This window comes from Siniperca chuatsi, linkage group LG6 (genome assembly GCF_020085105.1).
Source record: "Siniperca chuatsi isolate FFG_IHB_CAS linkage group LG6, ASM2008510v1, whole genome shotgun sequence".
NCBI classification, from domain to species: domain Eukaryota; kingdom Metazoa; phylum Chordata; class Actinopteri; order Centrarchiformes; family Sinipercidae; genus Siniperca; species Siniperca chuatsi.
This window is the reverse complement of record NC_058047.1, coordinates 26,989,773-27,013,529: the sequence shown is the minus strand read 5'-3', so window position 1 is coordinate 27,013,529 and position 23,757 is coordinate 26,989,773. Positions and strand designations below refer to the sequence as shown.

Genomic DNA, 23,757 nt, shown 5'->3' with positions numbered 1-23,757 from the left:
ACACACTTCTCTGCCTATTCACCTAAAATCAGGACTTGAGCGGCTCCTTTACTGAAGCTGTCTGGCTGGGGCAGGAAGTCAGTGATTGTACTTCTATTATATTACACATGCACGCCAACGCTGGGGGGAAAAGATGATCCAAGCCTTTGAAGCCTTTGTGTTTACACAAAGGAGCAATATCATTAAGCAATCATGGAAAGGCATTCTTAATCCTTGTGCTTCTCTGTACAACCGGCTCTTCCATTTAATTATAAAGAAAAGTCTGGAGCACCCAGCATGTGTCACAGGTGGATTTATTTGCCTAATATACTGTCAAATCACAATGAGGCTCAGACCAGTGCCACTCACGTTATAGATGCTAAACAAATGTTTCATCTGTCATAAAATCTACTTCAGAGGAACACAGCAGTCGTTTTACTTGTAACTACAAATCATCACATTATTGTTCACCTTTTTAGAAGTTTCTCATTATTTTCAGGCTGTCATTGTTTCCCTTTAATTGCTGCGCTGTATATCATGTCTGCTTTTATTTTTGTCAATTTTAACTTATATTCCTGTCGTGTGGAAATAGAGTCCTTCTCAAATCCTTCTGCACATTGTAACTGTGAGTGGATGTGTGAGTGGGTAATAGAGCAGGCTGGACAAGCACAAACACATTCAGTGGACTTTCACTGGATTACAAAACTATTTACAGAGGGGTCCCCGGTGTGACATATTTGGGGTCCTTCCAAAGCGTGACCACCTCTGCGCTATTTATTTTACAGAACTGAAAGTGTTATTCGACTGGATCTTTCCAGACAGTTCCACATTTTCTGTGAACACACAGAAGTGCTCTGGTTTAATCCTATTACACGTCAAGCACAAAGGGAGATAAGAGGTTTATGTCTGAGTTCCTTACAGACTGAATCTCTCTCTCCCTCGAGACACCAGGAGAGCTACACATTTGGTCATTTTGATACTGGTGCTGACACGGGTTCTTATAGCTGCCACAGTCTATTGTGTTGCGTTAAAAATAAAGACATACTGATAATAGGATTGCCTGTGAGTGCTGAGGAGACACTGATGATGAATGAAGATCAGGTGAATGACATAATCCAGAGATGGGTAAGTCAACAATATTCTATTACTGTAATACAAGTTAGCTGAGGCAACCATACTCATTATCACCTATCATAATGACGGCGTGGGGTATGACCTTCAAGTGAGGGGAACTTTGGAAGTGTGCAAATACACAAATAATACACCTACTTTGATAAATTAGTTGCCAAAGAGAACAAGAACTGACATACTGGTGGCTTGGTCAGCAGTGTATCTCATGCCAATTTTTGTTGCTTATGCTTTATGCTGAGAATAAAAAATCTGCTGACATCTGGTGATAACTAACAGGCGTTCTGCCTCTGTCCTGTATTTAGCGAGATACTCCAGAAGACGATTTGAAGCCAGAGGACTACCAGCAGTTCAAGAATTTGGGATCTGCCTGTCTCACCGAGGGTGACGGTGCACAACTACTGAAATTCCTCCAGGATGAAAAAAACCAGGTACTTCTCCTGCACCGCCAACACAACTGACAGAGACAGATCTGCTCTATCCGCTATCCTGACTAGTAGTAGTCACACCTCACAGATATGAGGTGACGGTAGATTGACAGTGTTAATCTGTCATACAGCACTAACAGCACATACAGTCACTCTGCAGCCTCCTTAACAACAACAGCCACGTAGCTACTGAAGCGAACAGCAGCAACCACTTCCCTGCTACCCAACTATGCTAAACATGAACATGCAGCCACTGCTCTGTGCCTGCTGGCCTCTTGACCTGGAGGTGTGTGGAGGAAACAAGCAGATATTCAGTCAGATTTCTCGCTCCACTGATAACCCTCTTCAAAACGACACTCCTCTAAGTGCCCTTGGTTGTCCCATCTCTCCACGCTTCACGCAGTTGTGTGTACCGTACTTTTAGAGGCATGTGCCATTTCTTCCTCCTTCGTCTTTCTGAGGCCAAAACAATCTCAAGGGGGTTCAAATGACAGATTATCAAAAGGAGAAATCCCTGGCTTTGAACATGGACATAGAGAATAAAACTTGCATATGGAGGGAGATACAGGCAGTGCAGAGCAACACAATTTCTATCTATTTCTATTCTAATATCATGCATCTTGTAAAAAACATCTACCAATAAATCAGTCATGTCCACGATGTAGTGACAAACTTTTACAGTTCAGTGTGGCTTTAACTTTTATTTTCAGTATGGCATTAGAGCCTCTTGTGGAGGCAAAAATAGAGACACTGTTCAGTTGGTACACTTCTAATTGATAAATTCAAATTAATTGCTTGTATAACCTAGAGAATCTTTCAGTCAGTCAGATCACACTTTAAACCGCAGTTGGTAGTCTATTTGAATGCAAAGCAAGTGTGAAACTGCAGTTGTTGTCGCATGCAACTGCTTATGTAGCAACACATGCAAATGGAAAGCAAGTTGTTTTGATGAAGTATAATAATTGTTTTCTCTTAGGGGATTGTGAAGTCTATGGGTTGTGTTCTCATGGCACCTCTTGTAAAGGAAGTAGTTCGAAAAGAGAAGAGTGTTGATCGCTGCCAGGCTGCCATCACACATCTGACCAGGGTAGGTACAAACAATTCATCTATATAATGAGACATGCTTCCTATACATTAGGTTTAATGTCTGCTCTGTTGTCTAGACTTGCAGCCCAAATGAACTCCTGCATAGCTTGCTTGAACTAATTGAAGATATTGATCCAGGTGCCATTTCTGAGACCATCTTAGCCCTTGTTCCACATCTTCAAACAGGTAAGACAACTCTTGATGCGATGCTATTACCTACTCACACATCCTCAACCCCTAGAGAGAAAAGAAAATCATTCTATGACATCTATAACTCTTGCATAACGTACGAAAAGAGTTAAGCCTTTAAAATCCTTACTACTTCTAGATGTATTCATGGATGGTTTACTGTAAATGCAGTTGTTTAAAATATGGTGTTTGGCTCCCCCTGCTGTACATTAATGTTACCTAACAACAACCTTGTGTCTTGAAAAGTGCTGCTTCAGCTGGATGAGAGAAAGGCAGCCTGTGTGGGCGTGGCTCTGTCGGCCCTGCAGAAGCAGTTGTCCCGGCTGCCTGTACCTTACACCCAGCAGCAGGAGCAGGCCGATGAGTACGGTCTGTGTCGCTGCTGCAACGCCTTGGCCGCGTTTACAAAGCCATTCATAGAGGAGGTGAAGAGGAAAAATGGAAACTACGGTACCGCCTCTGAGGATGAGCTAAAGACTGAGCTTCTCAAGTTGTAGGTTTCTGTCTCTATGATTGGTTGGGTTAAAGGCAGAGTAATGGGTTATTAAGTTATTATTTATATTGTAGTTTTTCAATGTTTTTCTATGTACTTTATTATTCTTGTTTATTTATGTCCATCTTTGTTCATTTTTACCCATTTTAGAGGTTTTTGTTTCCTAGCTGTAGTAAAGAAAAGTTTTAATTATTTCAGTTGACCACTTTTCATTTTGGTATGAGGTTAAAATAATCATCTTGGAGTTGAAGCACTAACGACAAAACAGTTGTAAAAGGCTCAGTTCTGATTATCTGCAGCTGCATGAGGAGCTTGAGAGAGCCTTTGCTCGAGGCTGAACTGAACCGAGACAGAAAATCGTCACTGTGGCTCTTTGCAACAGAGATAATGGTAAGAGCAAGTTTTTCTTCCGTTTCTATCAATGGGAAAGCAGTCGAACAATGGATGATGTTTCAGTGTGATTTTACTACTTCAACAATGTCATCACGAATCCTACAGGTCACACTACCTGCAATCCAAGAGTCTCTCCCAGAGCTCCTGTTCTTCAACTCTCTGAAGAAAAGCACCCAGATGGACATCAGTCAGTCCAAGGAGTCTAGAGCTTGTCTGGCTTATCTACTGTTTGTCCAGCTCATCACCATGGACAGCTTTCCAGCAGTATTCAGGTGAAATGGAAAGCCATACATCTGTTCAGCCTGATGCTGCACATTCACTGACACACAAAGGAGACAGTGCTCATGTTTACTGTCCTGTGACCAACACTTTACATTGTACTGTTTTCCTGCTGTTCCAGTCCTGTATTTGTTCTTCAGTGTAACATGGAATACATCAATCAACTACTCAGTAGGTACGCTGTCAATACAATATGAACTGAATATAATTCTTGTTTTAAAATGAACCATTTCTTTGTGTAATCTGTAATCTTGTTTCTCTGTCAGCAAAAAGGAATCTCACTTGCTCAAAGGACTGGTAAGGCCACATCAATATGCAGAAACACTCTAAGAGATGAGATCAGACAAATTATGAAAGCAGAAAACTGGGGTCATTTTTCTTGGGCATAATTGTGTATTTTCACTCAGGCACTGTATGCAAAAAGCTTGGAGCGTGTGCAGGACAACAGCCTTCCAGTGAGTCTACTGGAACTGAAGGGCTTCTATAGTGTATCACAGGTAAGACAAGCCTGCCGTCAGTCTTACAGTTTTAAAAGCTGCATTAAGAATTGTACTGCCACATATCACTAAATGAGCAGTTTATCTGTAGGGGTCTCGCAGGGTGTGCATCAGTACAAATGAATCACTTAATATCTCAATTACTTTTCGAAGTGATGAGACTTGTGACTGGTTGTAGAATTAGGCTTAAACTTTTCAAAATATGATAATATTTTTAATAAAATGTAAAGCAACAAATGGTACTACTACTACTACTGGTACTACTTGACTCCAATTATTCTGAGGGCACTGTGGGCCAGCCGGCATGGTGGTCTACAGATGTAGTTGATTCAAATGAGTGAAGTATATGAGTACTTTTGACAAATCTTGTGGTGCATTGAAATTCACAGAACCTACGGAAAGTTCTTACTGACTGCCCAATGCAACATTTGGTGAGTATACAATCATGCTTGATGAGAGGAATGTACTCTACATCTGTGATACTGTGAAACACAATAATATGTTGAATTTTCTTTTTTATGTGATCACTGCTTCCCCAGAGAGAGTCGGGACTACAGGTTTTCCAGCTCCTCATCAATAAATTTGACGCTGAAGCAAAGCACAGGTTCTTCAGGTGAGAGAATCATGAGTCACTAGCACAAATACATACAGACATGCTTTTATAAACTTGTTAGGCTGCATGCCCTCTGTGGACTAGATTGTGTGGATACAATGCACATTTTGCATAGGATTTACTGTATTTTCTTTAAATTCATGTGATAAAAAAAGAATTCCACTGTCAAGTGTATTTAATATCTACTACATATTGATGTTTATAGGTTATCTATTTTTCGTATTTTAAATACATTCTTCCTAGTTTAAACAGCAGCTGTTGATTTCCACCCAATTATGCTCTAATCCATACATTTTCCTACTTTTCATCAATATATCACAGTTAACGTGCTGCACGTTTACAAAAACTCCATTTGACAGATTTGACTATATCTCAACTTATATTCTATTTTTCTTTGCTGTATTCTTTTAGCATATTCTGCAGCTACATCTTATACTGATCTGAAGTTTATTAACAGAAGTCCTATTTTCTGTTGCAGGTGCATGTTAAAAACCAGCAACCATGCAGGAGTCGAGAGTTACATAGTAAAGAACATCAAGAATCAAATAGAATTTTCTATGGAGGTGAGATAAAATAGGACAGATTTGTGCTTACAAACGTCACATTACTATGTTTTATAAGAATATAGAACATCCTGCCTTTGTATTTGACCTTAGTCTTGATGGCTCTGGTGGTATTTGATCTGGTGATTTTATTTGAAGGTGTTTAATCTATGATAACTCTCCTCCAGCCAGGTAATGCCAATAAATGGTTCCTGGGAGAGGAGTTTCTTTTGTTGTTGGGACTGGTGTTATGTTTGCCACAAGGTGCTGAAACAGATTTGCTGAACAGTATGGACAGGTAAGTAACATGAACAACGGTTTAACGTACAGACAGGCCAGCTCATTTGTTACTTTTGAGTCTACACTAGACATAATCCATTAACTGCAGATAACACATATTTAATATTTCCCAAAGTGTGCCACACATTTTTGCTAGCCTGGAGGCGATGCAGTCTGGGAGAAGTCCCTTAGTGACAGTCTGACTATCTGAGACACTAACTGTGGACAGTCACCAAAGTCAGAAGTTTTTCAAATCCTACACATAGGAGCTTTTATTTAGTCAAATCACAAACCACATATATACAAGAGATGCAAGCTCTAGATATGTATCGCTGGTATGTTTTGGCCTATGTAAGATATATGGAAAACCATATGTACAACTAAAATGAAGACTGCATTTAATGAAATATGGAGCTAAATGAATGTAGATTTAGATGTAAAACTATGCGACATAATCAACTTCAGATCTAATTAAGTTAGACCCTTATATTTTTTGCAAACCAATCTCAAACTTCTCGCAATTTGGCCTTCCTGCAGAGATTCAAAGACAAAAGGTCTGTAAATGTGAGAACTGGGACACTTCATCCAAACTGAGCCATTAAGCAATGCCTTGTCTTTGTTTATCCAGGATAATGGAGAGTCTGAATCTTCTACGCTATCTCCTTATCAGAGACAAAGAACTGAGGAACACTGTAAGCCAGTCTAATTCAACACTTTCACTAATCTTCTGCCAGCCAGTCTGGTTAATGCAGAAAGCTGATTTTCTACTCCTACCTTCAGACACATGTGTGGGAAGAGCTGTGCAGGATCAAAGACAGATACCTAGAAATGCTGCGTGTGTGTATTAGCATATCAAGAGCATATTATTCTGCTGAACTGACAGCACTGAGGGAGGATCAAAAGCTAAAAGCAAAAGGTAGGCATTAGCTGCTGATCTATGTAACAAAATGCCATTGAAACAACCTTGCACAAATGGCAGTACAATAGTCTGCTTTCATACTGTGAACTATCTCTTATTTTCCTCCCCCAGAAGCCAGAGATGCTACTAGATCCACCAGATTAGTCAAAAGCATAACAGTGAAACACGAGAAAGTGTCCAATATGTCCCCAGAGGTCCAGCACCAGGTACAGAAACTTTCTTTCCTATTATTACTTTAATATTGGCCTCCGTAGGACCAGCAAGCTGACTGTTCCTATGTGTCTCAGGTGTTGCAGAGTGCTTTGGTGACATTTGACCTGATGGAGAGTCTTATCGTCCGTATCGAAGAGATCGCAGAGGAAAAGCTGAAGATCCCAAACTAAACCGAAGCCGTTTGTGCTCAAGTGTCACTTCAAACCACTGGGTTGTTTTTCTAAAAACTGTTTTATTTTATTTGCTGTTTGACCTATACAAAAAAGCATGTATTGACAATAAAGTGTGAAATTTTCTATGCCAAAGTTATTGTCAACAATGTAAATACAGAACAAACTGTGGTAATATATTGAAACACATATTTTACCTTTGCTTATGTATATTCACCAAGTAAGGCTTGTACTGGTTAGCATCAAATAAAACAACACAAGTGTTTCTAAAAATGCTGGTTCACCTGTTGAGCTTTATAGAATGTCTCTTAGCATCTCCCACACAGGGCTGCTTTCAATGATGCGAGCTCGAGCCAGAGACATCCGGTCACGGATACTGTCTACATGGGGCTTACTGGTGGCCTGCAGACAAATGAGCCTTGGCTTACTTCAAAGAACCACAAGGGAACAACAGCATGCCAAATTTATTATCCAGAATTACCAAATAACTTTTGTGCACTGCCTTTATCTTTACCTTGGCAATTGTCAACATTCCTTTGACAATCTCAGCATTGTTTCGCACAGGCAGGATCCTGAGATTGCTACCAAAGAATCTGAAAAATAAAAATACTTCCTCAGTTGTTACAAGTATGACTGGACAAATAATATAAATCTTAGAATCACAATGCCAATCCTAGTTACATCAGTGCCAGTCAAGCAAAACAAGGGGTAACCCCCTTCAGATTACAACTTGGGGAAGTGACTGAATTTGTAAAGACATAACACAGCCAATTATCTACCTGCGTTGAATCACAGACAAGATTTCCATTTCCTTTTTCCCGTTAAAGGGGGCATGTAGAAGTAGAAAGCTGTTTCGGTGGACTTGTACAAACATCTTTATCCTCTCAATGAGTCCAGATTCCTCAAAACGTTCTGAGAGGTCTTGAGGGTCAACCAACAGAAATGCAGTACCTAGGCAAGTTATAAATGTCAACCTCATATTCAACTAAACACAAAATGGCATTATTTGTTTACTGTGAGGCTAACTTTGGTGCCATTACACATTGGCTTACAAAGAACATTTGTGGTCTGTGACTTCAAGTTCAGTTAAGGATCCAATGGCAGCTTCTCAAAGTAAGCTACTGTGTCTGTGCAAAGTTAATGCTGCATACTGGGTTCAAAAATGTAAGGCACGTGTACTGAATATCTTCTTGTAAAGAGGGCTCTATAGGGTTGGTGTTTAAAGTTATGGGGTTATCTAAAAGCAGAAAATACAGCAGGTTTACCTGACAGAGGAAAAATAAAGGCTCCGGACTCAACACTGTCTGAAAATCTGATTCGGTGCTGCCGTGCGCTGAGCATCCTGTTTGTATCGTGGTTCTGGTAAAACAAATAAAGATAATTAAATTAACGTAATCAATAAACATTCGGTTAAAAGCCAGACAAGGTTGAACGAGTAATATTTTGCCTGCTGTTACTATCTTAGTGGTCGCGTTTTGTTTTGGGTGGTATTGCGTCAGCTAGATAGCTAGAAAATGCATATTCTTTACTTTATTTAGCTTAACCGCCATCTGAAACCAAACACAAAATGTTTGACAATTCAAGAGTTAAACCCTACCAACCTCGAGTGATGTGCTGACTATAATCGTTGTTTTCCACTGAGGAGTAATTTCTTTGTGTGTTGCCATGACCTACGGCTCGCTGAAAGGCATATTAATAGTGCAGTTCTGATAATGAGACCCCCAAGCGTATTATTTCTTGGCTCGTTGGCCCAATGTTACCCTCGTGGTGCATTCGCACGAGACAGCCGCCTCTGTAGCAGCACGAGCGTCAGAATTGTCATGGTAACAGAAAGCCACGAGAGGCCGCCGCTGTATTTTCTGGCTGTTTTTGTGGCTAAAAACAAAACCAATGGTTAAAGCCTGTAACACCCTTTTTCACAGGTGACTGTGTTCGAGTACTAGTTATTTTTTGTGGCCACAAAGCGTGCCTTTACTGCTAATTTACAATTTTTGTATGATGAAATATTCCTACTATATTTGTTACTGTATAAACTTTTTACATGGCATACATTTTAACTTGTCATAGCAGGATAAGCACAGGTGTAAGTAATAACATTAACGAAGGCTCCAGGCCTGTCTCAGCAAGCGAAATCAGTGAGCAAATGTTACCGTTATTATTTACACCTGTGCTTTTCCTGCTATGACATGTCAAACAGTCTGCCAAGTAAAATGTCTATTGTGTGCTGTATAAAAAAAAAAAGCCAAGAGGTAAAATTGACTAAATGACAGAAAAAGAATAAATCTGAACCTAAATCAGTGTACAATATGTCTGTGTCCCCCTAACAAATAATCCCTCTATGACTTAACAGTGAGGAACGCTTTCCATTTTTTCCAGAAACACAAACCTTTATTTTCAGTATGACATTAAATGCAAGCCAGCAGGCTAATATTATTTTTCTTTAAGAAACTTCAGTCAACCATATTATCAGAAGATTGCCATGAAAAAGAAATTATTTTTTTCTTACTCTATTCTTTTCTAGAGCTTCGAAGCAACATCAATTGAACAGTCAAACATACAAAAATATCAGCATGCATAACAGCCCATTTGTCAAGAAAGTCCAGAGGGCATGATGGGGAATGCAAATAAGCTGCTGCAAAGTCCAGAGTTCAAGAAAAGACATGTCAAAAAGAGAAAGACAGAATAATTATAAATGATAATAAATTAAGACAAAGTTGATGTAAAGACGTTCAACGTTCATAGAGAAGGCGTCAACTGTCCAGCAGGCTCTCCTCTGTGCAGTCAGTGATGGGTTTCCAGTTCAACGATGGTCCACTCCCCCTGTGGAGATGCAGCGTCTTCTGGGGAGAAGCTGGTCACTGTGATGCTGGTGGACGAGTCCTCCATGGGTGAGATGAGCTCCGCCCAGCGTTTAAAGGTCTCCTTCTCTGGGGACAGGAAGGCCTGCGAGTCCAGGCAGTCACGTGAAAGGGACAGTGTCTGCTTGATAAGGTACTGAGCCAGGTTGAGCTCCTCAGGCACAGGGTTTATGATGCCCAGATTGGACTCGTGGTCTGAGAGGAGCTGCCTGAGCAGGCTCCAGTCCCGCTCTGCAAACTCACTGCTTTTGTCATCGTCCCCTTTTTGCTTTTCTTCCTCTGCCTTCAGTTTGACATTCCTGTCCTTGTCCGAGCAGTGCTCAAAAGCTTCTCCCACATCCATCTCGTAAATGGGAGAGAGGGCTTTGGATGGTCGGCGGTCATGTTTGCAGGTTTGATCCAATCTGTCACAACCATTGTCCCCTAAAAACAATTGACAATACTGCAAAATGACAAACTGATTCACTCCTCCACAGTTCTTTTTTCATTTCAGCGACTAGCCACTGCCTACTACAATAAAACACTGATTACTGAAAGTTTACCCTTAATGCAACTGTGTCCTTTAAAAGATATTCCATAGTGAAGTTGGCTGAGGACAGTGGGGAAGCAGTGTCATTGATGGTCACATTATAGTCAGTTAAATGGCAATACATTACCAATACCAATTTAAATTCATTAGTTTGAAATTTACCACTCACTTCAAATATGGATGTCAAGGGTAGACAGTTGCCTTAAAGGTAATGCACAGAGGAATGCTTTTCTGAATGCATCTCTTTATCCACCTATTCAAACAAAGTAAGCCATGCATTGCCAGCACCAGTGAACTTTGCATTGGTCAATAAGTAACAGTGATATGTTTTGAGATTTCCGTGCAGGTCTTTGAACGGGCAGACCTAATGAACAGACTTAAATACTGTCACAAAAATGTAAAATGCAAGCAACAATGTTTTACTTAGTAGCACAAAAGATGCCCCCCCCCCCCCCAAGTTTCTTTTGACATTCTTTGTTTTCTAGTGTTAACAATTTCAAAAAGGCAAAGGATGAAGTAACTGATCACTGTTTGATATTGAAAAAAAAAATAATTTACATGTTTGCCACCCTTAGTAATGGTGCAGTGGGATTTTTCTGAATATGATAGTGAAAAAAGAGAGACATGGCAGAACCATAACAGCTGCTGTAGAGACACATCACATACTTTACAGAGGAGGCTACTGACACCACACAAACCTACTGAACAAAAGCTCATTGACAACAAAACAGTTTTCTTAAAAAGTGGACGCCTATGTATCTAGACACAAGTCTACCGGGAATGACAAAGGTAATGTATAATGAAAATAAAAATAAATAAATAAATGATGGATGGTATAGGGGAATGAAAATATAATTTTAATAGTAGCATGCATGTGTGCAGTGCAAAAATAAAAAACAAACAAAAAACTCGAATAGAAATAAAGATAAACAGCAAGGAGATGCAAGGGAAAAGTTTCCCAGTATAACACACTTTTCTGAGAAGCAGTGGCAGTTTAGGGTCATCTATTTTGTAGAAACATTTTGTATTTGACCTTAATGTCAGGTAAGTCACTCCTGAAAAGAATTACTTGATTGTAATTTACCTGAAAACAATTTTTTTTAAAAAAGGTGCTACATATAGCATTTTAACATCATTTTGAGAGGTTAGTATAATTAATGTAAACAAAAAGACCGTCACTGAGAAGCCAGGCAGGGACTAGTGACGCTACACCGAAATCGACATTGAGGTCCAGAATTGTTTGTGCTTTATGACACAAAAGAAGAAGAGCTGATGGAGCCAGAAGTTTGTGTTTCTCAAAATGGCAATGGTGTAATGAATGAAAAGCCATACGTATTTATCCTTTACAATAAGGCAAAAGAAAAACAAACACTCATGGAGCAAGAAAGAAGAGACATACTGCAGCAACATCGTCTGAGACAAGAAGCAATGGGGTTTATGGGATATGCAGTCTAAATTTTAAGAAACGCAAGCTTTATCAACATCACTATCAGTGACACAACATAAAATTATCTCAACAATGGTATAACTGTAATATTAAGTATACTGACAAACTACAATTAATTTGAATTAAATCTGATGTTAAAATTATATATATAGCACCTTCAACTATGTCAAATTATCTATGGCTTAAAAGGCCTAACTGTTCCACTGCATAAAAGAAATGACAAAAATAATCAAATAATCTTATTTTTATGTACATAAAAGTGCATTTGGTATAACTATGTCACAGGCCTTGTCACAAGGCAGATTCTTTTTGACAAATACAATTCTATGATCAGTCTTAGTGAAGAGTACACTGCTTTCCCATTTTTGGGTAAACTGAGTTACCAGAGCCTAAATGCCTCTGTCTAAAGGTAGTTCAGTTGTTTAAAATGTACAGTTTAGGTTATTTGTCATGATGAGACCAATCTCCATCTTTAAAAGGATATTGATGTTGCAAATTCAAATTTATAAACAGCTACACAATCAATGGGTTGAAATAAGCTTTTAGCTTTGAAAATATGATGACCACTGATTTAATTTGAATTTGAACTTGTATTTATGACTAGTTACTAAACTAGTACGCTCAATGATATCCTTTTTTTGAAAGAGGGATAGGTATATGTTGGATGTAGGTAAGCTCTAGGAATCAGAGAAGAGGAGAATGAATCTTGCAGGGATAAGCTATACCTTCACTTATGGAGTTTAGGGATAAGAGATGGGTTCGGATTTGGGGTCTAGGAAGGGTCCGTAGATCATACATTACCTGCTGGAGATTGTGCAGCATGTACAGGAGAGTCCCCTGTCAGCTGAGGCTCATTTAAGTCTAGATGTAAATCAGCTTTCTTGCTTTCTGAGGGATTGGTGGGATTTTTGCCCAGCCCTCCGTTGTATTGTTCAGTGTGCCGCAGATCCAGGTGGCATGGGCGCTCCTGGGGAGGGAGGTCTCTAGTGTCAGAGTCCAGGAGAGGGCCACTGGACTTCACTCCATCGACCTGGATGTGATTACTCTCCTCCTGCACAGGCTGCTGGATCTCTGTAAGGAATATGGAGGCATTTTCTTCCCGTTCCTCGTCGCGTTTTTTGTGCTTCATACCTGCATTTTCGGGTCGGCACGGCAGGTGGTTCTGTTGGTCGCTGGAAGGGGCACAATTGGACTGAGGAGCTGTAGAGTCAGACTCGAAAACATCACAGGGAGTCACAGCGTCATCAGGCTGTTGAGGTGGAGTTTGGACCCCACCCTCTTCTGAGCCCAACTCCTCACACTCGTCGACAGAGAGTAACACTGACCGACGGAAGTTAGAGGACGTCTGGTAGTCGGGCTGGTCATTCTCCTGGTCCACACCATCGTCATCAAAAGCTAGGTTGACGATGCCCTGAAAATGTGGTGAGGGTTCAGTTGGCGGCAGCGGAGCCTGACCCGGAATCACCTCAACTTCAGACCTCTCATCTTCCGTTGCCTCTTCATCTTCGTCTTCCTCCTCAGAGGAGAAGAGCTGGTGGTCGGGGACGCTTTTTACAGTCACGGTGGTCTCGACCTCTGAGTGCTCCTCCTCTACAGGAACCTCATCTCTTTGCAACCAGGAACGAGGACGCTGTCTCACTCCCTCCTCCTCGCTGGTGGTCTCTGCTTCTCGCCCGCGCAGCCGCACCTCCACTCTCAACCCCGCACCGCCTTCGTACATCTTTAACTCCTCTGGGGTGCTTGTGTCACTACTACTGCGACCCAAGAAGTCATGACAACGCATGGTGCCACACTTGGAAACACCTCTGTCGTTGGAGCAGTCGTCATCTTGCGAGCCTCCTGCGTCGTAGTCCTCTGAGCGGGGCTTGATGTCGTCAGAGGAAGTGGTGTGTGTGCTGCCAGTCTCGGACTCTGGGCTGACCTGATGGTGGATGCCGCTCCAGGAGTCCTCTAAGGGAGTGTCAGTGCTTCCCATGCTGCAGGGGGTGTCTATGGGGCGTTCAGTGTCTCTCGGAGAATTTAGGGAGCTGATGTCCTGAACTTGCCCTCCGCTGATTTGAGCTGAGATGACACCACTTGGAGACTGTTTGCAAATGCCTGCATTGGCAGATTTGACATGGGGGATGTTGTTAGCTGCTGGTGTAACACTGGTCTCATCACCTGCACCATTATTGTTTTCTGACCGTATTTCAGACTTCCGGAGACTCTGCTTAGGGCTTGATTCTAATCGAAGGCTAAGTGAATCCCCTCCGCCCTGGCTTGTTGGCTGTGTACTGTGTGCTGCAGGCTGGTCAGAGAGTGCTACCTCTGTACTATCTTTATGCACTGCAACACCACCAGTGTTTTCAGTTGGAGCAAGCTCAGTTTTACAGTCTAAATCTTTACCATTCACTGCCTCTTTTCCTTTAGTTCCTGATTTCTTGGAGGCAGCAGTAGCGGAGGTTTTGGAAGTTCCTCCAGATTTTGGAGAAGCTTTCTCCATAGATAATTCAGTAGTATTTTTTGGCTTTGGTCCAGACTTGGCAGCTACTACAGAAGATTGCTTGGAGGGGGCCGGAGAGGCTTTTGCTGGTTTAGCACTAGATTTAGTTGAGGCTCCAGTCGCTGAAACAGGTTTTGAGGTCTTCTTTTTAGGAGCTTCTGTGGCCGCTTTATCTGGTGCTGGGGATTTCAACCCATCCTTGCTGTCTTCTTTCCTGGGAGAAGCTGGCTTTTTCATGGAGGAGCCATGCTTGGAGACTAAACCAAAGACAGAACAGAACTGAACATTAACACATCGCTACAGTATATTGACAGACATTCAAATCCATCAGACTTTGAACATCTCACCATGGTGGTCTGGTGTGCCTCTTCCCTTGGTGTCTGCCCTTGCTGCTGTCACTCCAGTAGGAGCTTTCTCTACTGCACCAGTCTTGACTTTGCTACTTTCTCTCACACTTGACTTATTGGTAGGACTGTGATTGGTGAAACAGACAACAAACCATAAAACAACACAGTGACCACAAATGTTTTTACCACAATACCAAGTACTACCTCTGGCTCACATCATCATTAAAAAATATTTAGGAGAAGAGCTAGAGGGATATATATATATATATATATATATATAAGTATATCATGAATTAATATTTAACACCAGCAGGGGGCAGCAAAGTTTTTTCTCCTATTTAGTCAAGGTCAAGCCTCTGAGACATGAGCTGATTATCAATGCAAAGAATTTCAAGTTGTTACTTGTGTCCTTCAGGGTGTTCTTCCCTGGTTTTTAACAAAATCTCACTTTAGAATAAAGGGAACAGAGAGCACATTTTTACAGTTTGAGATTTGCTATGTGCCCAAGATTGATAGATTTTCATTATCTGGCATCTTAGAGAGTTTACCAGGTGAAGTCTTATAGAATCTACCTTAGATTGTCATGATACTTGATAATATTACATGTCAGGTTTAAAACTACATAATTTACAAATTATATTAGTTTCGTCATCTAAATTTAGGTTAGCTGCTCTCTTAGAGCACCTTTATGTTTTTGTGAATTATACAGCTAACTTAAGCAGGCTGGAGCACACATATCCAGAAAAATATAATTTGGATACTACGTAGATGAACTGTTACCGGTACCATCTGTTTCTTTACAAAAGAAGCCAATCCAAAGATGCAACCAAGATATGTTTTGTTAGGCCATAAGCTATTTATTGGCTTATATCTGGCAACTTACACAGTTGCTTTCAAAGGACACTATTAAATATTAATGTGCTCCCAGGACAGATGGAGTTTGGATCATGCTGATTGTAAAACGGGTATTTTTAAAATCTTTGAAGGACAGATAAGAGGCTTGTCAGAAAACACACAGCTGCTTTTATCCTCCTGACAGTCACATGTGGCCTAAAAAAACAACCAGGTGATACTGTGCTGCAACACCCATCTTATTTGCCCTACATTTACATTACTGAACATGCAGTCTAAGGTATGTTTGTTTTGTTTCCTAGGCCCTGAATGCTTTAACCTAATAGGGTTGGAAATATTGGCATTGAGCTCATATTGCAACTTGGTCTGGTCAAGTTAAAAATGCAGTGAGGATGCATGGCACTGAAATGCAGACTTGTTCAGACTAAATTTAAGTTAAAAAAAAGTAAAAATAGTCAATTCAGTTCATTTTTTTCTTGTTTGAATGTTTTAACTGATTTGCTTATTGCTATTTCAGTATAGATAGTGTTATGGACAAAAGTCAAAAACTTTTGACAATCTCTCCAGATAACAGAAATGTATCAGCTACACACAGGATTTGGATTCTCATGATCTCTCTGGGTTACTCTATCTTCAATATTTTGCAAGTCACAAGTCATGTTCCAGGCCCCTTATCCATCCTATGAGTTCCTATAGGACACATTTGGTCATTTCTGTTGTCATTTTAACACAGCCTTTTCCACTGCCGCCTTGGTACTTGGGGCTAGCAAGACAGACATATCACATATACTACTATACTTGCAGAATGCCAGGTCTGGCTGGTATGCAAAACTCTCAAATAGGTCATTTATTTTCTGAGTATTGTTTATTTACAGTTGTATAATGCTCTTCCATTAATGGCGACTTGTGTACAGGAATATATTAACAACCAAAATGCTTGCTGGATTGTTGACATGTTCCCTGAACCCTTAAAGAGAATATCCCAAAACTTCACTTGAGTTAAATCTTTTAAGGCATTGAGCGGCTAGAATGACACTTAAGATGAACCCACCCAAAGAGAATGTCCAAGGGGAAGTTGACAAGGACATCAATTAGAGCTTTTAAATGTTACACCTAGCATTTCATTGAATACACAAGAACCGATGAGAAAGTACACTGATAAGCACCATAATGCTAGGAGTAAAGCTCACCTGCTGGTCTTTGTTGTATCTGATTTCTGAGGAGGTTTTGTCAGTGGGGATTTGTTCACTGCCTTAGCCTGGTGTTTGGGCTTTGCACCTAAAACACACAAACACACCACATTTTCATTTGTCAGGGCAGATTTTGAGAACAACCAAGACTACACATAAATCCATATGATCCACTTAAAAATAAACCAAATAATCTTCAGAGTAGCAGTGATACATAGTAGAGTAGGGTAATGTGCTGTTAGTGTGTGAGCTCACATTAGATATTTAGCAAGTCACTCTCAGGGTGGGGTACAGGGACACATGCTGCGCTTGTACCAGCAGGACAGACAGCTGTGGCCCACTTAAGCCATGGACACTAATATCAGTTGGGATTACCCCACCTCCCTAAAACCATACTCACCATGAAAGCTCAAAGTGATCAGTCACACCCCCTATGTGACAGCTGTACAGGGCTTTGACCTCTGCTGTGAGTTTGTACACTGATACCAGCAGTCTGCCAAGGACAGCCTCATGTGCTTTGTTTCCTGATAAATCAACATTCATACATGACACTGACCTTGTCTTCCAGAAATCCCTCTTGGCCATAACACAACATTCATCATATTAATTAATCCGCGGGCCCTTTCATAGTTCAGCTACAGTATTATGCCTGGAGCTGACTTGTCGACACTTCAGCTTGTCTGCAGAGATGTCCTACACTGTAATTGATGTCAGTCACAATGATGAAATGTAAAGAAGTCAATAAAGAGTGGAAACCTGGGATGGAGTGGGTGTCGTTGCGAGGGCTGCTGGCACCGTTCTCTGGCGAGGCGCTGCCTGATGTGGATGAAGCGCCGGGCTGAGCTTGGGTGGTGCCAGCAGTGCTGTCAGCCTTTCCTGCTGAGCTCTTCTGAGCCTTCATTACCGCTGTCTGGCTTGTAGATGTGCAGCTCGGGGGAGATGTTTTAGGCCGTGCACCTGGGTTTGGCTTCTTTTCTTGCTCTTTAGCCCCATGAGAGCTTCTGGGGCCATTGGCACTGGCTACATCCCGCCTGGCCCCTGCAGCTCCTGTGCCATTGACAACTGGTGTGCCAACTGATGCTGTCTTTGCTTTTGCTGCTACACTCCGGTCTCCTGGTTTCTTCACATTCTTCGCCTTGGATGTGTGACCATCTACTGGTTTGTTAGCTGTCCCCAGTCCATCAGACTTCATGGCTGATGCAGCACTACGGGAGGAAGAAGTTGTGTTTTCAGACACCCTCTGGGTCTTGTGCACACGAGGACTCTCAGGTGCAGGTGAAGGGCATTTTACAGCCCTTAACTGCAGGAAAATAAATAACCACATTAGTCATGTAACTGTAAGACTGGATTAATCAGCAAACCAGAGAACAGTCATATGAAACTGAATAATATGAGTGAAGATTACCACAAGCCACTGATGCATACCACTAGAAAATATGCTGTCTACCATCATCTCAACATCTACAGTCTATTGAGATCTCTACAGTATGTGCTAATCAGCCAACCAAAATCCTTCTACTGTATATCCCGTCTTTTCTTGACTTCTGTCTTGACAGTTGATTTCTTACTTTCGGGGGTTTTAGCAGATGTTAATGGGAAGAAGAAACGACGCTTCTTTCTTGTTCTACTTTATGTGTCATTTTGTGAACTTCAAATCAACTGAACAAACTAACTCATAATTGCCTTTTAGTGTCAGTGGAACAATTAAATCAGTGAATTACATCTTACAGCTTCAGAGAATCAGAACAAAAAAGGCCTAAAGACAAAGTTCCTGTTTTGACTGCATCAAACCACTCCTCTGCTCTTAACCACTCATGCCTAACATCTTGGCAAATCCCTCTCTGGATCACCTCAGCCAGGCTTATCTTAGCTATACATCTGTTTAGAGAGGCCCTGCTGCTCATGTCATACTTTATCTCTTTGCTGTGAGGGTGGGGCATTTATGACATATGACATCTGATGGCCACAGACTGTAATCACTGTCAGGGATTACACAAACTTACATGGATTTCTCTGAGCTAAACAGCCTCATGAGTTCACATCATCAACTAAGTCAAAGTCAGACTTCTGATAAAACTTCAATGGTTTCTTGTCTCTGAAACAAAAATAAAACTATAAAATAAAAGAACAAAAGTTAATGCATTGTTGAATGATAATATTACCTGTGAGCTAGTGAATACAGGTTTTTTACCAAGTCTTCGATTGTCCCCTTTATCAATAGCATCTGTCAAAACAAGATCAAAAGGAAGACAACATCATCAATTAGCCAGTTAGTATTTTGTCTGCAAAACAAATGATTAAAATCCAAGACAGATGAAAAGGGCTGCACCATTTTTTCCACAACACGCTGCCCAGGTCCTTAATTATATGAGCTAGAGGAGCCATTTTCATTCACAAATTCTCTTTTCCACACCCTCTGTTTATCCTTTGACCATTAGGAAACAAACAAAGCACGGCCATTTCTATAAAAGCAATTTCAGAACATAATGATATATTTTATTTAATCAAAAGCAAATCAGGTGAAATTTACTCTATTCACGAAAGCACATTTGTAATGTTTGCATGTGAGACGTGGAATCCGATTACACTGGCAAGAAATGTACCACTAATAGGCACACACTGATACCAGCCAAATAAATTATTCATGCGGTGCATTTCAACACATTACTAGCTCAGCAGTGAGGAAACAGCATATTATTTGTATTTGTGGAAGCTTCTAATCATGTGCAGACCCACAAAGACAGGAATCCAGCCTTTCACTCCCACCCATTAAACCAAGCATGGCGTGTCTGGTGCATTTACCATGTTAGTGTACACTGAACTGCTCAAGACAGTTAAAAACGTAGCTCACATGAAGCAAAAATTTATGAGAACAGCACTGGCCAAACAAATGGGTTAGTAGTAGCCAGGAATCTGTGTAGAAAGAAGCCATTAAGTGTTAAATCAGCGAACAGCATATGCTCCAAGGGCTTTGGTTCATCTCTAATGATGCAGAGCCCCTGCTTCAGCGCTAGGCTGGGTTAGGGAGAAAAAAAAAACAAAAAACACATAGATCCACACACAATGCAGCATGAATATCCTGTGTGCGACTAGAAAAAGAGAGCTCATAGCAAGGATATCCTTCCTTACCTGCCAGTATCCTCTCTCTGTGTTTGGAAGACAGGGTCTCCCATCCCTGCGTGTGGCGGACTGCGTAAAAGGTCTGAAGCAGGAAGGTCCACAGCCGGCCGCGTAGCGTACAAATCTCTTGCCTGAACGGCTGGCAGTAACACAGAGGAGAGAGAGGGAGAGGAGAAGAATGGAAAGGGGTGCGCTACAGCACAAGCGAATCAGCAGCTGCTTGGAGAACCTTTCGCCATGGCAACAAATACCCCTCCCTCCCTTTCTCTGTCCCTCCCTCCCCCTCTGTCTCTGTTGCAGAATCCTCTTGAGCTCCCTTGAGCGAAATCAGTGATGTCAGCGGCTGATGCCCATACTCCTGCTTCCACGCCTGATTATAAAAACAGGGCTGGAAGGTAGGGAGGAGCTATCTCTACCTCCTCCGCTGCACTAACAACACACCTCTCACCAACAGACAGTCAGATTAGTGAAGGCCGCTGGCACACGTCAATATCTCCCTCAGCCTAATCCATTCTGCCATACTGTATGGTATTTACAGGGGTTATGCGCTTTAACTTATGCAGCCAGGTCACTTTCCTCTGGAAGTCATCTCACAAGCTTAACCTGCCAGCTCACACAATAAATTTTGTTAGTCTGTAATCTCTTAACTGTTTTACAGACTATTGACTGATGAGATTTAAAAATTCTCTTCACCAATATTGAACATAGCTTACAGTCTATTCAGACTTCAACTGTACAATTTAAATGTTATATTTAACTACCATATGCCAACATTTCAATACTTGTTGATGCATCAATTCATAATCACAATACAGTCACTTTACATCAATATTTAAAGATATCCAAGGTGAAGAATGGAGTTGGATGTTGGAGAAGTAATGTATTCAAATAAACATGCATTTAAATAAACAAACTTGCTATAATCAAAGGCCAACATTTCTAGTTCTGAATAACCAGAACTGCTTACAGGTCAAAGTTTGCTAAAACGTGGGAGGGACGATGTTCGTGTTCCTCACTGGCTACAAGGGTGGCTGCATCATTCGTGTCGCGTGTTGTTAAAGGTGACCTATGGAGTTTTTGACCTCTAGCGGCGCTATGGAGGAGTTTTTCTATGAGTTGGTCCTCGTTTTGTTGGTTTTCACATGTAATAAGTGAAATTCCACATGGCAGACAGTGTGGCCGAAGCGGTGTAACTGTAGGATTTCTTTTCCTAATTTGTTCATCTTATGAAACATCAATACAACAACTCACCATATACAATAATGCTCAAGTATATTTGTGATTGAGAGCATATGAATGTATGGCTGAGAGCCCAAGAAGTCATCACCGCTAACTATTATAGCATTATAAATATGTTATAGTAACTCATACCAAAGCCGAGCAACATCAGACCCATAGTACATCTTGGTTAGGAGCAGGGTTGCAAAGCCACGTTGAACAACAAATGCTGACCCATTTAGACCAGACCAACCATAAACACATATCCCGAGGTCCTTGCTTTGGTCTGAAAAGCCAAGTAAATGTGGAGTTTGCTCTTCCAAAGCTGTATGCTACCCTGCATCCAGAATGAAGTAAAGCACATGATGATAAAGGACATGATGGTTGTTAGACCTAGAGTTGTTAACTCTAGTTCAAGGAGAGAGACAAACTGACAGAGAGCAAACATTTCTAACAGAAAGGTAAAGCTGTGTTCACACCTGTAGTTTGGTTCATTTGGTCCAGACAAAAAAACAAAAAACTGCTGCCTTTTAATACCAGCGTGTTTAGGGTTCAAACTGACTTATTACAAACGTAAGTTACATGGACTGACAAGCAGTCTGACTCACAGGATGTAGGCCTGCCATTGGCTGACTATTTAAGACGGGATTCTCCTCCCCTTCTGCTATCTGCGTGTTAACGTTTACACTATTTTGCAAGGGCACCGTCGCTGCATCCTGAGCTTAGCACGGCCCACGATGATTGTGATGGGTTTAAAGAAATACAAACAAGCCAGAGCGTTTTTTCCCCCCTATAACAGAATGATAGTGGGTTCAGCCAGACATTTCTCCAGCGCTAGCACAGCGTTAAAACAAAGTGTGGAGATAGGTCTGGCTATGCGAGACTAACCGACAGGTAACTTATTCATTCAGATATAATTAGTGAATCAAAAAGATGATTCCAGTGACTGAACGCAGTTAAACTGCACTGAGCTTTATTTCTCTTCTCTAGCGGTTGTAACGAGCTCACAATGCTCACAAATAAATACACTGATCTCAGTCAGTACTAGTTATTAGTTAGATACTATTTAGTATCTCTGGGAATCCCACCACTGTTGAGCCAACTGTCTAATCTCTAACTGAAGTTAGATAGTTGGAGTTAGTTGGTCAAAACTTCCCTTGAGGAAGACCAGGAGAAGCGGTTGAATGCTCTGGCAAAAGCTAGGAATGTAGACACTGATTTGTTGACTGAGTATAGATTTTGTCAAACTGCAGTTTGCTTAGACACAGATCAAAAACTACCTTTTCAGGCAGTCTTAGTGTGGTTGTTTGGTCCGTAGGTTTTATTGGCATCGTGGGAAACCGCACTACATAGATTAGATGTGAGCACAGCCTAATGACGTCTATTTTTGAAAAGACAAAAACAAAGTGCTCAGTACAGAGAATCTGCTTCATTTCACCTCGTCTTGTTTTTGCCCTCCCTGCTCCAGGAGAGAGTCCTCTTCCATGCCATCTCCACACAGATGGTACACAGCAGTGAAAAGATCACAGCAGTTGTCCACAGTCACACCTTCTCTGATGGCTGAACACAGCTTCTTCAACAACGTGGGCTCTCGGGTAAACTCTTCCCTCTGTAATGGCATGTAACAGACACTGAGAAAACCACAGACACCTATGCCGAATGTTTCCCAAGGTCATTACAGTAAAGGAGAGTGCATTAGCATGGCAAAAACCACCGCCTTACCCTGCGAAGGTCCTGGAAGGCCTGAGTGCGGATGACTCTGGGAAGATGCTGAACAATGACATGCAGGCTCTCCTCCTGTAGCTCTGTGGCAAGACTCCTCACCTGCTGGGCCCACTTGACTTCTGGGAGACTGCCAATCAACTGCTCAGTGCCACAGAGCATGGTTACTGCGTTCTGCATGGTCTGAATGGAAACATCTATCAGCTAAAGAAACTCTCTCTCCTGAAACTCCTGCCCAGGACCTATTGATCAGTGGAGGGAGTCCCTGAATTGTGTAATGGTTCTTGGCCAGGTCTGAATCTCAATACTTGCCAAGAGTGAACAATAATACATTTGTCTTGCTTTATTCACAGAATGCACAACATCTCCATTTTAGTGATGAAAGACAGACTCAAGATTCAATTATCAATTACAAGGCTGGATCACTCCCTGTCTACATCCACATCATATTCCTAAATTAGTCTGTCTTTAATAACTGATAATTTAATAAAGGTCATCTTTGATTAGATCATGTTTGAATTTCCTTCCTGTGGAAAAAATACTGGAGAAGGGGTTGATGATATTTGTGCAATTACATGAATACAGTACAGCTGATGACACTGGGAGGGAGGAACTCACCATGGTTTCAGTTACGGCCGTTAGACAGGCTCTGTGGAGCTCAGGAGACAAGAGGGAAAAGTTTCTCTCACACCAGGTCTTCACAAAATGATCAGCAACCCACCTGAAAATACACATCGTAGACAACTTGCTTTTGGGTCCTTTTAATAGGATAGTTCAGTTTCTG

General features: G+C 41.3%; 3 protein-coding genes across 12 annotated transcripts in view; 1 reads left to right on the top strand and 2 right to left on the bottom strand.

Annotated features, from left to right (window-relative positions):
* The first annotated feature begins 923 nt into the window (after positions 1-923).
* On the top strand, positions 924-7,481 carry LOC122878288 (glomulin-like). The gene is made up of 18 exons (XM_044200885.1): positions 924-1,104; positions 1,413-1,538; positions 2,512-2,622; positions 2,699-2,807; positions 3,057-3,303; positions 3,603-3,693; positions 3,802-3,968; positions 4,097-4,150; positions 4,242-4,272; positions 4,383-4,472; positions 4,862-4,903; positions 5,012-5,085; positions 5,564-5,648; positions 5,816-5,925; positions 6,535-6,598; positions 6,687-6,822; positions 6,937-7,031; positions 7,113-7,481. The coding sequence occupies exons 1-18, from the start codon at positions 1,063-1,065 to the stop codon at positions 7,206-7,208; spliced, it is 1,770 nt and encodes a 589-aa protein (XP_044056820.1). The 5' UTR covers positions 924-1,062; the 3' UTR covers positions 7,209-7,481.
* LOC122878289 (protein SPO16 homolog) lies at positions 7,249-9,253 on the bottom strand. Its single transcript, XM_044200886.1, has 5 exons — positions 8,810-9,253; positions 8,474-8,567; positions 7,988-8,159; positions 7,723-7,801; positions 7,249-7,610 (listed from the first exon to the last, which is right to left on the bottom strand). The coding sequence occupies exons 1-5, from the start codon at positions 8,873-8,875 to the stop codon at positions 7,503-7,505; spliced, it is 519 nt and encodes a 172-aa protein (XP_044056821.1). The 5' UTR covers positions 8,876-9,253; the 3' UTR covers positions 7,249-7,502.
* A 321-nt stretch (positions 9,254-9,574) lies between these two features.
* Positions 9,575-23,757, bottom strand: part of btbd8 (BTB domain containing 8) — a 28,568-nt gene continuing 14,385 nt past the window's right edge. For all 10 annotated transcript variants that reach the window (XM_044200876.1, XM_044200884.1, XM_044200879.1 and 7 more), the window contains 10 exons: positions 23,592-23,694; positions 22,974-23,156; positions 22,690-22,860; positions 20,043-20,172; positions 19,076-19,137; positions 17,670-18,213; positions 16,914-17,001; positions 14,872-14,996; positions 12,844-14,781; positions 9,575-10,489 (listed from right to left, as the gene is read on the bottom strand). In XM_044200876.1, coding sequence (XP_044056811.1) covers positions 9,990-10,489; positions 12,844-14,781; positions 14,872-14,996; positions 16,914-17,001; positions 17,670-18,213; positions 19,076-19,137; positions 20,043-20,172; positions 22,690-22,860; positions 22,974-23,156; positions 23,592-23,694 — 3,844 coding nt within the window. In that variant the 3' untranslated portion in view covers positions 9,575-9,989. The remainder of the gene's footprint in view (positions 10,490-12,843; positions 14,782-14,871; positions 14,997-16,913; positions 17,002-17,669; positions 18,214-19,075; positions 19,138-20,042; positions 20,173-22,689; positions 22,861-22,973; positions 23,157-23,591; positions 23,695-23,757) is intronic.